A 13,199-nucleotide genomic window follows, 5' to 3' on the forward strand; every position below is an offset into this window, starting at 1 on the left:
GGTGATATGTATGTAATATTAAAGTTTTAGATGTTAAATATATGTAAATAGAATAGTATATAATTATATGTATATAAATCTCCCTATAAAATATATACTTAAATTTATATTTTTTATTTAAAAAAAGTAATATTACTAATATTTTAAATATAATTTAAATTTTTAATATTACATATATAAATATTGTTCCTTAAAAATAGCATATCGTCTTATGGAGCACTCTCAAGATGCTTAAAGTTTGAGGGTTCTATTGCAATCTCCATCCAATGTTGCCAGCATCATCGTTCTTCCAGACCATCGATCGCAGTTGGACATTTGTCCGTTCTCCGATTATCCTCAGAACTCTTTCTGAATGCTACCAATGCCAGATCTCCTCCCAAATTTTGTCGTCAGCCTACTACGGACTTTTTTACTATAGTTGTTCACCGACTACAATCTTTTCAAACACTGTCACCCGCTGACTACGATCCTATTGACCGAATAAATATGCCAACACTTTTAAAATTGTTGTCATGTAATGCACTCTATACATGACATTTGCTACATTGAGCCAGCACCCTTCTTCAAGGAGCTTGATAAGAGGTATAATTTATAATCAACCATCAAAACTAGTTAATTCATTCAAACTGATTTTTTTTTTCTTTTTAGTGGTTTCAACATAAAAACTCTTCACTCTTATCTATTGTTAGATTTTCATATAAGGCTAAGATGTTAAATTTTATATTTTTCTACCTGTGAATATTCCATCACGCAACACACCTAAAAAGGATGTGATTGCAAACTTAAATGAGACAATATAGTTTAATCCAACTTCACTAGTTATAAGTAATTTTAAATATTTGAATATGTTATAAACATGTGATCTAATTGCTTATATAATAATTCATATGTTTTAAATTCAATTTGAGCAAAAATTGAGATCCTTTTGATGGAGATAAACACAAAATCAGATAATGGATCAAAGAAATATATTCAAACAAGTTGATCAGATCAATAGTAAATAAAAAAATTTAAATTAAAAATAAAGGTGCAAAACTTTAAAGATGAATCAACTACCAATATTCTTGTATTATATGAAAAAAATAGTAAAAAAATGACCAAATTATTTGATTTCTTAGCGAAAAATGGAGAAAATAATTGATAGTTCTAACAAAGATTAACTTCAAAGATCTGATTGATCTTATATAGTCAGCTATTGTGACCAATATGAACCAGCTTAGTTTGAGAAGTATCATTTTGATGAAACACAGTTCTTGAACCCTTAGGTTTTCGGGGCATTGGATTCTCACCAATGTTTGCGTTACTCAAGCCGACATTCTCGCTTCCGCTTCGTCCACACCTGCTTGCGCGGGTGCTTCCCTCTAAGGCGGAACGCTCCCCTACCGATGCATTTTTACATCCCACAGCTTCGGCAGATCGCTTAGCCCCGTTCATCTTCGGCGCAAAGAGCGCTCGATAAGTGAGCTATTATGCACTCTTTCAAGGGTGGCTGCTTCTAGGAAAACCTCCTGGTTGTCTCTGTACCCCTACCTCCTTTATCACTGAGCAGTCATTTAGGGGCCTTAGCTGGTGATCCGGACTGATTCCTTCTCGACGATGAAGCTTATCCCCCATCGTCTCCAAGATAGTTGTTTTGTTTTTTTTCTATAGATCGGTGTAATTGATAAGAAGTTTTTATTTCTTTTTTAATCTAATTGATAAGAAGTTTTCATTTGGAAGTAATTGTCAATAAGTCTCGTAAAAATACAATAAAATGCTACACATATTTCACAACAAAAATACCACAAAATGCATGCTTTGTGTTCTTATAAATTTACATGAAAGAAGTTTTTCTAAATGTAACATTAATTTAGGTTTCATTTGAGACAACTTTTTAATTTCTTTCAAAAGCAATTTTTTAGTATAAAAACTTCTTATTCAAGAATTTTTTATACTAAAAAGTCATTTTAGAAAACAATAAAAAAAAATCACAAACGAAAGCTTAGTCGGTGCCAAGAGCGTCTCTCTTTCTTAGACCATCTCCAACCGTTCGGCAAACAGCCGAATGGAGGCCCTCAAACGTCGCAACCGAACGCCTTTTTTTTCCGCCATTTGATCTCAGTTGAACAGTGCAACGCCAATATTGGCGTCGCACTGTTCACTTGCGCCATTTCTTTCTCTCTACCGAACTCGTTTGAGAAAGACGCGAAAGAAACGAGCGATGATTTGGGGGCAAAATGGCCTTCCACTGGAGATGAATCATGGCACTTATTGATTTTACTGCATTTTGCAGTGAAAAATGAGAATTTCGGTTGGAGATGTCCTCATTGAGGCATTTCCAAACTTTTTCAATGGAATCTTTGCTTTGCTTGTAGTCTGAGACTTTGGTTTCGTTTGGGACAGTTTTCTAACTGTTTCTTAAAGCAATTTTTTAGTCCAAAAAATATTTTTTTTTGTACTAAAAAGATGCTTTAAGAACCAATAAGATAACCATCTCAAATAAAATCTTTATAAAATGTTGGATGTGCCTCACTACTATTATTTAAACAATAATAGAAGCGTATGCATATCTGCTGAGTTGTACTAATAATTTATACTTTATATTTGATGATTAGTTTAGCATTTAGATGTACTATATAATAAAATTAATAGATATTAGCCATTTGATCAATAATTTTTTGGAGACATGGCTTTTTTTCATCCATGACACCCAAGTAGTTGGCATGTAAACAATTATTAAATGCCCAAAATATCTATGCAGTTTTTTTTTTTCTTAATTATAAAGGAACATACAACAAAGATAGGGTTGCAAACGAACCAAGACGAGCTGACTAGGTATTTGTTATGCCATGTATTTGTGTGTTTGTAGTTCAAGCTTAGTACGAGATCGATTTGAACATTTATATTTGTGTTCAAGTTTGGTTTGTTAAAAAATGATAAATGTTCATGTTTGATTTGTCTTTGATTCATTTTATGCTTGTCGAGATATAAACAAATGAGTATTATCAAGCTATTAACAGGCTTTATATTCTAGATATTCAATAACTTAACAAAAAAAGTTTTATCGATCCTGCCAACATATAATTACTACAAAGCATCACTACAGGAAAGTTGGCAGTTTGCGGCGGATTTGAGCATGGACTTTACGTACGTCAGATTATTTTTTATCGAAAATGACGATGGAAATTTTTAACTATTTTTTTAGGCGGAATTGTGCCGCAAATCCATGCAACCTAAGCTATAATATAAACAAATAAATAAAAGCTTTTTATGTTGCTTTGTGTTCACGGCCGAGTGGAGAGGAGAAATGGTATTTGACGAGTGGAATAGGGTTCAAATCTAGCAAGCCGGTCAGGTTGGAGATGGCGCGAGCATGCCGATCAAGTGCGGGCAGCCGGTCAAGCACAGGCATTGTGGTCAGGCGCGGGCAAGAGGAAACTCGTCTTGCTGGATAAAATTTGTGGTTTTTTTTGTTGAAATTCAACCGCAAATTCGTAAGTCCGCCGAAGATATTTTCCGCTGATTTTTTCCACTGCAAATAATTTTACGATGCCACTTTTTTACAAATCGTATTTTGCAGCAAATTTTTCTTATTTTGCATCAAATTTGACCGCCCAAAAAGGTAACTTTCTTGTAATGCATGTTCACAAACATATTTAACGAGTATTTCGAGCTACCGAATAAGTATGTTCACAAACAAATGAGCTTATGAAATAATTATTCTTATAAATAAGCTTATTCATGAACACTTTAAATAAAAATAATCCAATAAACTTGAATAAACATCTCTTATTTATGAACGAATTTATTCTAATGAAAGATTATAACATAGAAATAAAGTTAAATTTTAATAAAATTATAATTATTTTTTATAATAAACTAAAAACTATGTGGAAATATACCAACTATATGTATATACACAATTAAGTTATACATAATATTAATTTAATAGAATTTATGATTTATTTTAATCAATAGATATTAAAATATTCTAACTCTTTTAAATGTTAGGGCGCTCGAGTATATAACATCGGAGTGCTTGGTTATACGATGCTGGATGTTGTTTGAAAACAAAATTTGTTTGAAAAAAAAATTTCCTGGGGGAGGCCCCCCCCCCCCAACGAGCACAACAAATTGAAAAGTAATAGAACAATCCGATTGATCAACAGATCAAATTCCACATAGACCAACAATCTCCCACTTGGAGTTGATTGAGATCAATTATTCTCCCGGTATGCAACACCAATCATAGCACTTGTAGTATACCTGCCCCCCTGCTTTTTTCCTCCATGAAAACCAACTAAAGTTGTGCATAGCTTCAGTTTATCAACTCTCACCATCTTCGTCAGCACGTCTGTATGATTCTGGGTCGTATGTTTCTTCTCCAAAGATAACTAAACATTTTCTAGAAGCAAACTGATGAAATGATATCGAAACTGGATACACTTTGTCATGATATGAAATGCAATATTTTTAACTAGGTGAATATCATTCATATTCTTACTATACAACTTCTCGTTTATTTGCCCCTTATCAAATTAGGTATCCCTATGACCACAAAATTTAATATTGATATTATTTTCTCGTTGACTCAAAACATTAGTTCTATGCATCCCTATATTCATGCTTTATAGTCTTGTATAGTCTTATATATCCATATTGTGTCTACCCAATTCAGCCTTCTATATGCATGCATTGTTCAGCCTTTCACACTTATGTTTATTTACATTTGAGTAAAAAAAAAATTGTAGTAAATTTATTAATGATCAGCGGCAGCTGTTTTCCAATTTTCGACTTTCCTCTGGCCTTTGCTTGTCCTTCCGACTGTTTCTCCTTCAACGTTCCGCATCTTTCCTTTGTCTTCTCCGCATCTTTCCTTCCTCTTCGCATCTCGAAAAACCCAATTTTAGCAAGGCCTCCTAATTCTCCTGGAAATCCAGTCCGTTTATTATATCCTCGTTCAGATTTCACTGCTTTCTGATCTGCGCGGGAATGGGGTCTACGGCAGAGGAGGAGGAGCCGGAAGGAAGGAATTTAGCTGTTGTCGGAGCGCTTTCAGCTGTATTGGGAGAAATATCTGCGATGCAGGAGTGCCGGGGACCATTTCGCAGGGCTTACTACGATCTCGCGCGGCGGATGAAGCTCCTGAGCCCTTTCTTCGACGAGCTCAAGGATAGCACTGAGGAAGAGCTCATTAGGGAGAACGAGTCCCGAGCCCTCTGCGAGCTACTTGACGCTTTGGTTGCTGCCAAGGATCTTCTACGCTCGGTCAACGAGGGAAGCAAGCTCTATCAGGTATAAGTTTCCTTGTTGTCTGAAACAGATCTGCCGGGCCTTCTGGGTTTTAATCGTATACAATGATTAAGTTGGATTTATTATTATTGTTTGATGGCATGTCCGCTTGAAAATATAGCAGAGTATGATCTACTGAAGCATACTATATCTAATTTATTTTTGTTTTGGTTTGAAGATTTTGTTCGATAGTTACTTACAGATGATGGTGATTATCAAAACTCAGTTTGATCTATTCAGTATTCTGTAAACTGATGGCTTTGGTAGAAGTCAACTGGTAAATAACTGGGGAGAAAGTTGTGCAATATGGGTTTTAAAAGAATAAATTGATCTGAAACCTTTGGCATGTATTTCATCGGACGTGGCACCTAGATGATCATACTCTTATTTCAGATATGTTGAAATAATTAAAATGGAAAGGGTGGTGAATTAGCTATTAAGCAATGTGATTTACATGATATTTGTTAGCAAATTTTTCAAATATTGTACCATGGATTCTAATATTCATATTGAATGCCTTTTCTTGAATCAAGGAAGATGATTCCTTTATCATGTCTTAAAACATTAATTTTATGCATCTCCATAATCGTTGATTCAAACTTAGGCTTCGTTTGGGACTGCTTTTTTGTTGCTATCTAAAACAGCTTACTAGTATAAAAATTTCTTGAATTAGAAAATTTTATACTGAAAAACCGTTTTAGAAAGCAGTTTGAAAGCTGTCCCAAACGAAACCTTAGCCAAGGTTTCATCAGCTTAAGATAAGATCTACATAGCCCTAAACGAATTCGTTAATCTGACAGCTAACTGTTTGTCTGAGTAATTTCCTTCTTGCTGTGCTTTACTGCTTTCTGCAAATAAATAATAATGCTCATTTACTGTTTTAAATATTAATTAGTGCTGCGTCTTTCATCAAGCACAAACTGACTTACTTTTTGTTTGCATCTTCCACCTTTTATATGCTAATCCTTTTTCAGGTTTTGCAAGGGGACAAGTATGCAAAAAACTTTCAGGAGGTCACAGAACAAATAGAGAGGGCTTTAAGCAGATTATCCTATGATAAGTTTGATATTCCTGAAGAGGTGCAAGAACAGGTACTGGGAAATTAGAGTTTTTCAACCATTGGACAAAAAAAAAAAATTCATCACTTTAGTTGTTAGTAACGATTATGTTCTACTTTGAATTACTTTACAGTTCAAACTTTTTAATTTTTTTAGATCATGATCACATAGATGTCACAGATATTAATCAAGTGTAGAAAATAATTGGACAAACAGATGTATATGAATGATGAGCTACCCATGATAATATATAGATGATATAAATTAATAAGATGATGGTATTTTTCTATAAAGATAATTTTGAAGAGCACTCACTAAATAATTTTAATAGGAGGAAGCCATCAAGCTACAACTTTCATTACATACAAGCATCTCCTATTATTTTCAACCTAATATAATTTTCTAGTACAACTCAACTCAAATTTATAAGCACTAAAATATATATTATTACATAATTTCATAGAGGGAAAAAGAAGTTTCAAAATCTTCATGACATGATTGCATAGTTGATGGCTCCCTTGCTTAATTGAAAAAAAATCTTTGATTATAAGCATACAAATCTTCTTTTCATGTATTTTAATGCAAAATGGAGAAAGAGGGAGGATGCCCTATGCTTTGCTTAAATTTTCGGCTGTCACTCATTCGAAAGAGAATAAATCCTAATAATTATATTTATGATAATCAATATATTCCTTGTGTACTCCACCCTTAATTGAAGATGCTGATGGAAAAATCCTTTTATAAGGAAAGTATTTTTTTTTTCCTATTTGCATTATGAAATTGAATTTTAAAATTTTCTCAAATTTAAGTGATAATCATAATGGTAATCAATTTCTCATGATGATGGCAGCAACTTAGCTATTTTCAAATTAGAAAACTTTCTATAAATTGATTATTATATTCTTTTCATAATGGATAATGGGGATAATATGCATCATTTGATTTATACTTATGATGATAAACTCATTGTATGATAATGATTCCACTTAAAAAGTGCTCTAAAATCTTACTAAACTGATAAATTTAATTCATGCCTTTAAATATCTTATTCTTACCAGACTTTTTATTCTACATCACAAATATTACAACATCTTTAAAATTGATAGCTTATTCTCTTTGTAGGATAATTACATTGTAATATGATCAGCTGTGTGCAACAGCACTATGAAACTTATATCCAACCTACGAGGAGAGTTAATTTTGGATTAAACCATGTGGCTTGAAATTTTATGCTTCTATGCTTACAGTTGTGCATATTTTTACAAGGACAACAGTGTTTAGCATCTTGATTTGGAAGGATGTATATGGAAATGTCGTATGTATTAGTTAAAAAAGTTTATTAACCAGAGGCTACTTTCCCTTCCTTTTAAAATTACGTAAACTAAAGCATATAATATATAAGTATAATGAAAAGTCATTTTTAAGTTAAAGAATGGCATTCTTGACCTTTTAAGTGTATAAAACAGGAAGATGGTGTGAATAAATGGGACTGAACGAATGTGCCCGACTTTCCCTGAAAGAAATTCAACAGATACAGAGATTTGTCTTGTTTTTTAGATTTTTTTATATCTTTGGAGTTTTGGACCCATTTCAACTGTCTAAATTTCTAAGCAAAAATTCAAATACGCACCAGTTGGCTGCTGCACTGTTCCTGGTGTTCTCAACTGCTTTTTTGTATTAAATTATGTTTCAGGTCCCATTTTGTTCTTGATATCACAGTATTTTACTTGTACTGTTATTTGCACAATGTTTGCGGATATGATGAATATAACGTTGCACTAAGCAATATGCTTGACTGATCTTTGAAAACTCAATTAAAAAACAAGAAAAAAATATAAACTTGATTTGAATTTTTATGAAATTAGTATGTGGTGGACACCATTGATGATTTTAATGAATTTAAAATATATTCCCTTCCCATAATGTCCTCGTTTCTAGTATCTCAAAATGTGCAAAAAGATTTACTTTCTTTCTTGCATACTTGACATTTGTAATCTAAAATAACTGATGTGTTCCTTTGAATTTTCAGATTGAGCTTGTGCATGTGCAGTTTCGAAGGGCAAAAGAAAAGATGGATTTGCCTGATTCTCAACTTCTTAGGGATTTTTCTTTGGTACGTAGTGGAGACTTCTGTGATCAAGCTGTACTTCAGAGGCTTTCTGAGAAACTTCAACTCAGAACCATCAATGACCTCACGAAAGAAGCTGCTGCTTTAAATGAAATGGTCATTTCTTGCGGCGGAGATCCCGACGACTGCTTGGAAGAGATGTCAACCTTGCTCAAAAAGCTTAAAGACTCTGGAATCATTGAGAACCCAGTTCAAGAAAACCTTGAAAATAAAAGAAGCCTAGTGAAACATAGATCTCCTGTCATCCCTGATGATTTTCGTTGCCCTATATCTCTTGAACTGATGAAGGACCCTGTCATTGTCTCTACTGGGCAAGTAATACACCACACTAACTTCAACATTATTCTTCTTGACTTAGATAACACTGATGTGATAGTCATTTTTCTTGCAGACATATGAGAGAGCTTGCATTCAGAAATGGCTAGATGCAGGACACAAAACCTGTCCAAAGACACAACAGAATCTTTCCCACACTGCTCTCACCCCAAATTTTGTCTTAAAGAGCCTGATAGCACAGTGGTGTGAGGCTAATGGACTTGAGCCTCCTAGAAGGAATGGCAATGGCCGCGACAAAAAGTCAGTGAATCATTCTGACTGTGATCGAGCTGGTATCAGTGCACTACTAGAGAAATTACTAAGTACCAACCAAGAAGTACAGAGAGCAGCTGCTGGTGAGCTTCGATTGCTAGCAAAAAGGAATGCAGACAACAGAGTATGTATTGCTGAAGCAGGTGCAATCCCCTTGCTTGTAGAACTCCTCCAATCACCTGATCCGAGGACACAGGAGCATGCAGTAACTGCTCTCCTCAACCTTTCTATTAATGAGAGCAACAAAAGTAGCATTGTCGCTGCTCAGGCAATCCCAAAAATAGTAGAAGTGCTTAAGAATGGGAGCATGGAAGCAAGAGAAAACGCTGCTGCTACACTTTTCAGCTTATCTGTAATTGATGCCAATAAGATAACAATTGGGGCTGCTGGAGCCATTCCTGCACTTATTGATCTCCTGTGCCAAGGAAGCCCAAGAGGCAAGAAAGATGCTGCCACAGCTATCTTCAACCTCTCTATCTATCAGGGTAACAAAGTGAGAGCTGTCAAGGCCGGCATCGTAATCCATCTTCTGCGACTTTTGACCGATCCAAGTGGCGGGATGTTAGATGAAGCCCTGGCTATAATGGCAATACTGGCAAGCCATCATGAAGGGAGACTGGCAATTGCAGAAGCCACTCCAATTCCGATTTTGGTGGAAGTGATGAGAATTGGGACCCCTAGGAACAGGGAGAATTCAGCTGCAGTGCTGTATTCACTCTGCGCTGGGGATGTGCAGCAAGTGAAAATTGCAAGAGAAGTTGGCGCAGAAGAAGCTTTAAAAGAACTCTTAGAAACTGGGACAGATAGAGCTAAAAGGAAAGCAGGAAGCCTTCTGGAGCTTATTCACCGAGGTACTTAGTTTTGAATTATGACCATCACACTTCAGTTTTAGTTCAGGCGTGACACAGTAAGATAAGAATGATTTATGTGCATTATGGAGAACATTTATGAGCTGATAAAAAGCTTTTATGTTGTAAATGCACACTTTCTCTGGATAAATCTATACAAAACCCTCAGCAGGTATTTATGATGCATTGTAATCTCTATATCATTAAACATTATTTAAGAATGAGTGCGCATAAGTCTCTTTTGCAATCAACTCCAGCAATTTTTATGAAGTAATTTGCAGTGCAATCAGATTTGTTTTCTTTCTTCCTGATTTGCTTGCAATGCTTGTAAAAATCCTGCTTTTAACATTTCACTTTCATGCAAATGTTCATATTATAGATTCATCTACATATATCAATTTGAATCTTCTATTTTCCTTTCAGTTGGTATGGCTGACTATATTTTTCCTTTAATACGACATCAAGCCTTTGTACCACTAAGTGGGGTTGGCTACATGAATTTTTTTTCTTCATTGTGTACGCTTAAAAGTCAAACTCTTGTTTAAATCTAATAAGGAAATATCATTTCTAATATTCTCTAACCAAGTCTTTTTAGGTCTACCTCTACCTTTCTTAACATAAGTCAAATTTAATACATCTATTTTCCTAACCGGGTTATTGTAAGACCGCCGTTTTATGTGACCAAACTATCTAATGCGATTCTCTCTAATCTTATCTTCCATTGGAGCTACACCAACCTTTTCATGGTGCTCATTTCATACCTTATATTTTGCCTTTAATAATTAAATAAATTCTGATTTTTTGTTCTTCAAAATATTCTTAGGAGTCTTTAAATAATTATATTTTTAACAAGTAAATTTTTATATTTATTTATATAGTATATTAAATTTTAAATTACATCAAAATATTATTAATATTGATTTTTTAAAGGTGAAATTTATTTTTTAATGTATATCTATTGATGTAATTGAGCCATTAAAATATATTAGATATATAAATATATAATAATTCTATGATTTATATGAAAATCCCGTGTGTTGGTTAAGGCTTAGTGAACTCTATTGGCTAACAAAAGCCACATTGTGAGGGGAAATTATTAGGTCTGGACACCGGACGACAACCGGAGCCAATGAAAATGTGCCACATCAACTCCTACTCGGTACTGAGCTCGGTATTGAGCAGTACCAAGCTCGGTACTGTTCAGCACCGAGCTCAATACTACTCGGCACTCAATACTTCACAGTACCGAGCTCAGTACTGCTCGGTACTGTGAAGTACAGAACGTGTTGTGTCCGGTGTCCGAACCCAATAATTTCCCCATTGCGAGGGCAAATATGTCCAATTGTTGGGAGGAGGTGTACAATTACTTGGGCCAATAGAGTAAACCTTACTGTTCATGATGGTAATAGGACATGATATATGAAATAATGGCAAATTGTTCCACTTGATTTTAGCAATCATTGAGAAATTTATCATGGTAAATGTTAGGATTAATTATGACCATATTAGTTAATTTTTTGCTTAACCAATCTTGGGTAAGTTATAACCTGCAAGATGTGTTGAAAATATGATGAATATATTCTTGATATAAATATCAGCTTATTATGGATTTGTGTAGACTTGCTATAATGTATTCGTCTATCATTTTAATCACTGATAATTGTTAGGGGTAAACAAATTGAAATAAATAAGGTGTAAACAACGAAAAAGAATATTAAAATTTATGTGAACAACTAAAAAATTGAGAGCTAACTCTTAGTACAACATGATCGATCAGCACAATCAGACTCCACAAAGAACTAACAATAATCTTATCTTATTTTAATTTATGTGAATCTTTTATTAAGCATTCTAATTTTTGCATTAACATAATTAATTAATTCGTTATTGATATGCAAGTGATTGATTATATTGTTATCATTGTTAGAAAATTTTGTGGCAATAGGAGATTTAAAGCGTCAAACTGAAGTTTTGCTTATAAATAAAAAAAGAGTTTTGAAGTTCCAAAGAGGCATTTGTGTGAGAAATTAAGTAAAAATTTAGGTGGCCTAACCTAACGAGAATAACCTACTAAGTAATGTGAATGATAAAAAATTTTGCAATTCTTTAAAGTAAAGAATGTTGGATTACAACGTCTAGATTAGTATTTTTTGGTCTTTTATAAGAGTAGATAAATATAAAAAAACTGATAAATGACGATAAGTATCGGCATTAGTTCTTGATAATCGGGTAACAACATATGTCCGTGTCGATTGATTGTGGGTGCTTGTGGTTGTGTGAGAGCAGACGATGATGTCAGTTGATGGTTGAATGCGGCAATCAAATGTTGGAGGGAGCCATTAGTCATAGATGATGGTCGACAATAATTATATTGCATGAATCAAGGGGCAATGGGCAACAACTTGATCTATCAACAAATCTTTGGATTATTCATATCTTAGAAATCTAAATCTTTTATAATGACATTTTGCTTATTTTTTATCAAAATCTCAAACAATGGAACAAAAAATATTGATCTCTTTGAACATTTGATATTTATGAGCATTTGAGCATCTTTTTATTTAACATGACTTAGCAATCATTTGGGTAATAGTTGTTTAACTTGCACGATACGGCTAAGAACGGATTTAAGGGACTCGGTAGTTTATTTTGACGAGACTTGGCAGTTTAACAAATCATGCTTTTCTGCCTCTGCTACTTCAAATTTTAAAATTCTTACAACTGCGTCATGTGCTTCTTCCTGTGGCCAACTGCTTTGATATGGCAAGCATAGTAGTTATGGACTTTTCTCTTTATGTTTAGAGTTGGTTGCAAAAAACAAGGGAGAAAAAGTCTACTGAGGAAGAGCATGGAAAAGTAAAAGAATGAGCATTTAGGAGCCACAGTTGCAACCTCTTTGAACTTCTCCAGCTATGGTTTGACATCAAACAAGAAGCAGGAATGTTCAACAGATCATCCTAAGGCTCCGTTTGGTTATTCAGTACTTTTGCAAAAGACAGTTTTAAGAAACATTGATTTAAAAAATTGAGTTTTCTAACATAAAAAGTACATATCAAAAGCTTTCTCAAAACAACAGAAACATGAAAATAATGGTGTTATTGGGAACGTGGTTGGAGGAACCAAAAAATAAAGAAGAAATAACTTTTCCGTTTTAAAAAGGAATAAGCACAAAAAACGCCCAATCAAACAAGGCCTAAAGCTTCGTTTGATTCTTCCTTCCTCTCATTTTATAAAAAATAGTTTTAGAAATATTAAATAAAAGGAATGGAATTTTCTAACGGAGAAATAAATATCAAAAAACTTCTT

General features: G+C 33.9%; 1 protein-coding gene across 1 annotated transcript; it reads left to right on the forward strand.

The window, feature by feature from the left end:
• Window positions 1-4,773: 4,773 nt before the first annotated feature.
• On the forward strand, window positions 4,774-10,167 carry LOC110096347 (U-box domain-containing protein 12). Its single transcript, XM_020822247.2, has 4 exons — window positions 4,774-5,274; window positions 6,246-6,362; window positions 8,359-8,772; window positions 8,849-10,167. The coding sequence occupies exons 1-4, from the start codon at window positions 4,972-4,974 to the stop codon at window positions 9,902-9,904; spliced, it is 1,890 nt and encodes a 629-aa protein (XP_020677906.1). The 5' UTR covers window positions 4,774-4,971; the 3' UTR covers window positions 9,905-10,167.
• Window positions 10,168-13,199: the final 3,032 nt, after the last annotated feature.

Source organism: Dendrobium catenatum, unplaced genomic scaffold, assembly GCF_001605985.2.
Source record: "Dendrobium catenatum unplaced genomic scaffold, ASM160598v2 fragScaff_scaffold_864, whole genome shotgun sequence".
NCBI lineage: Eukaryota > Viridiplantae > Streptophyta > Magnoliopsida > Asparagales > Orchidaceae > Dendrobium > Dendrobium catenatum.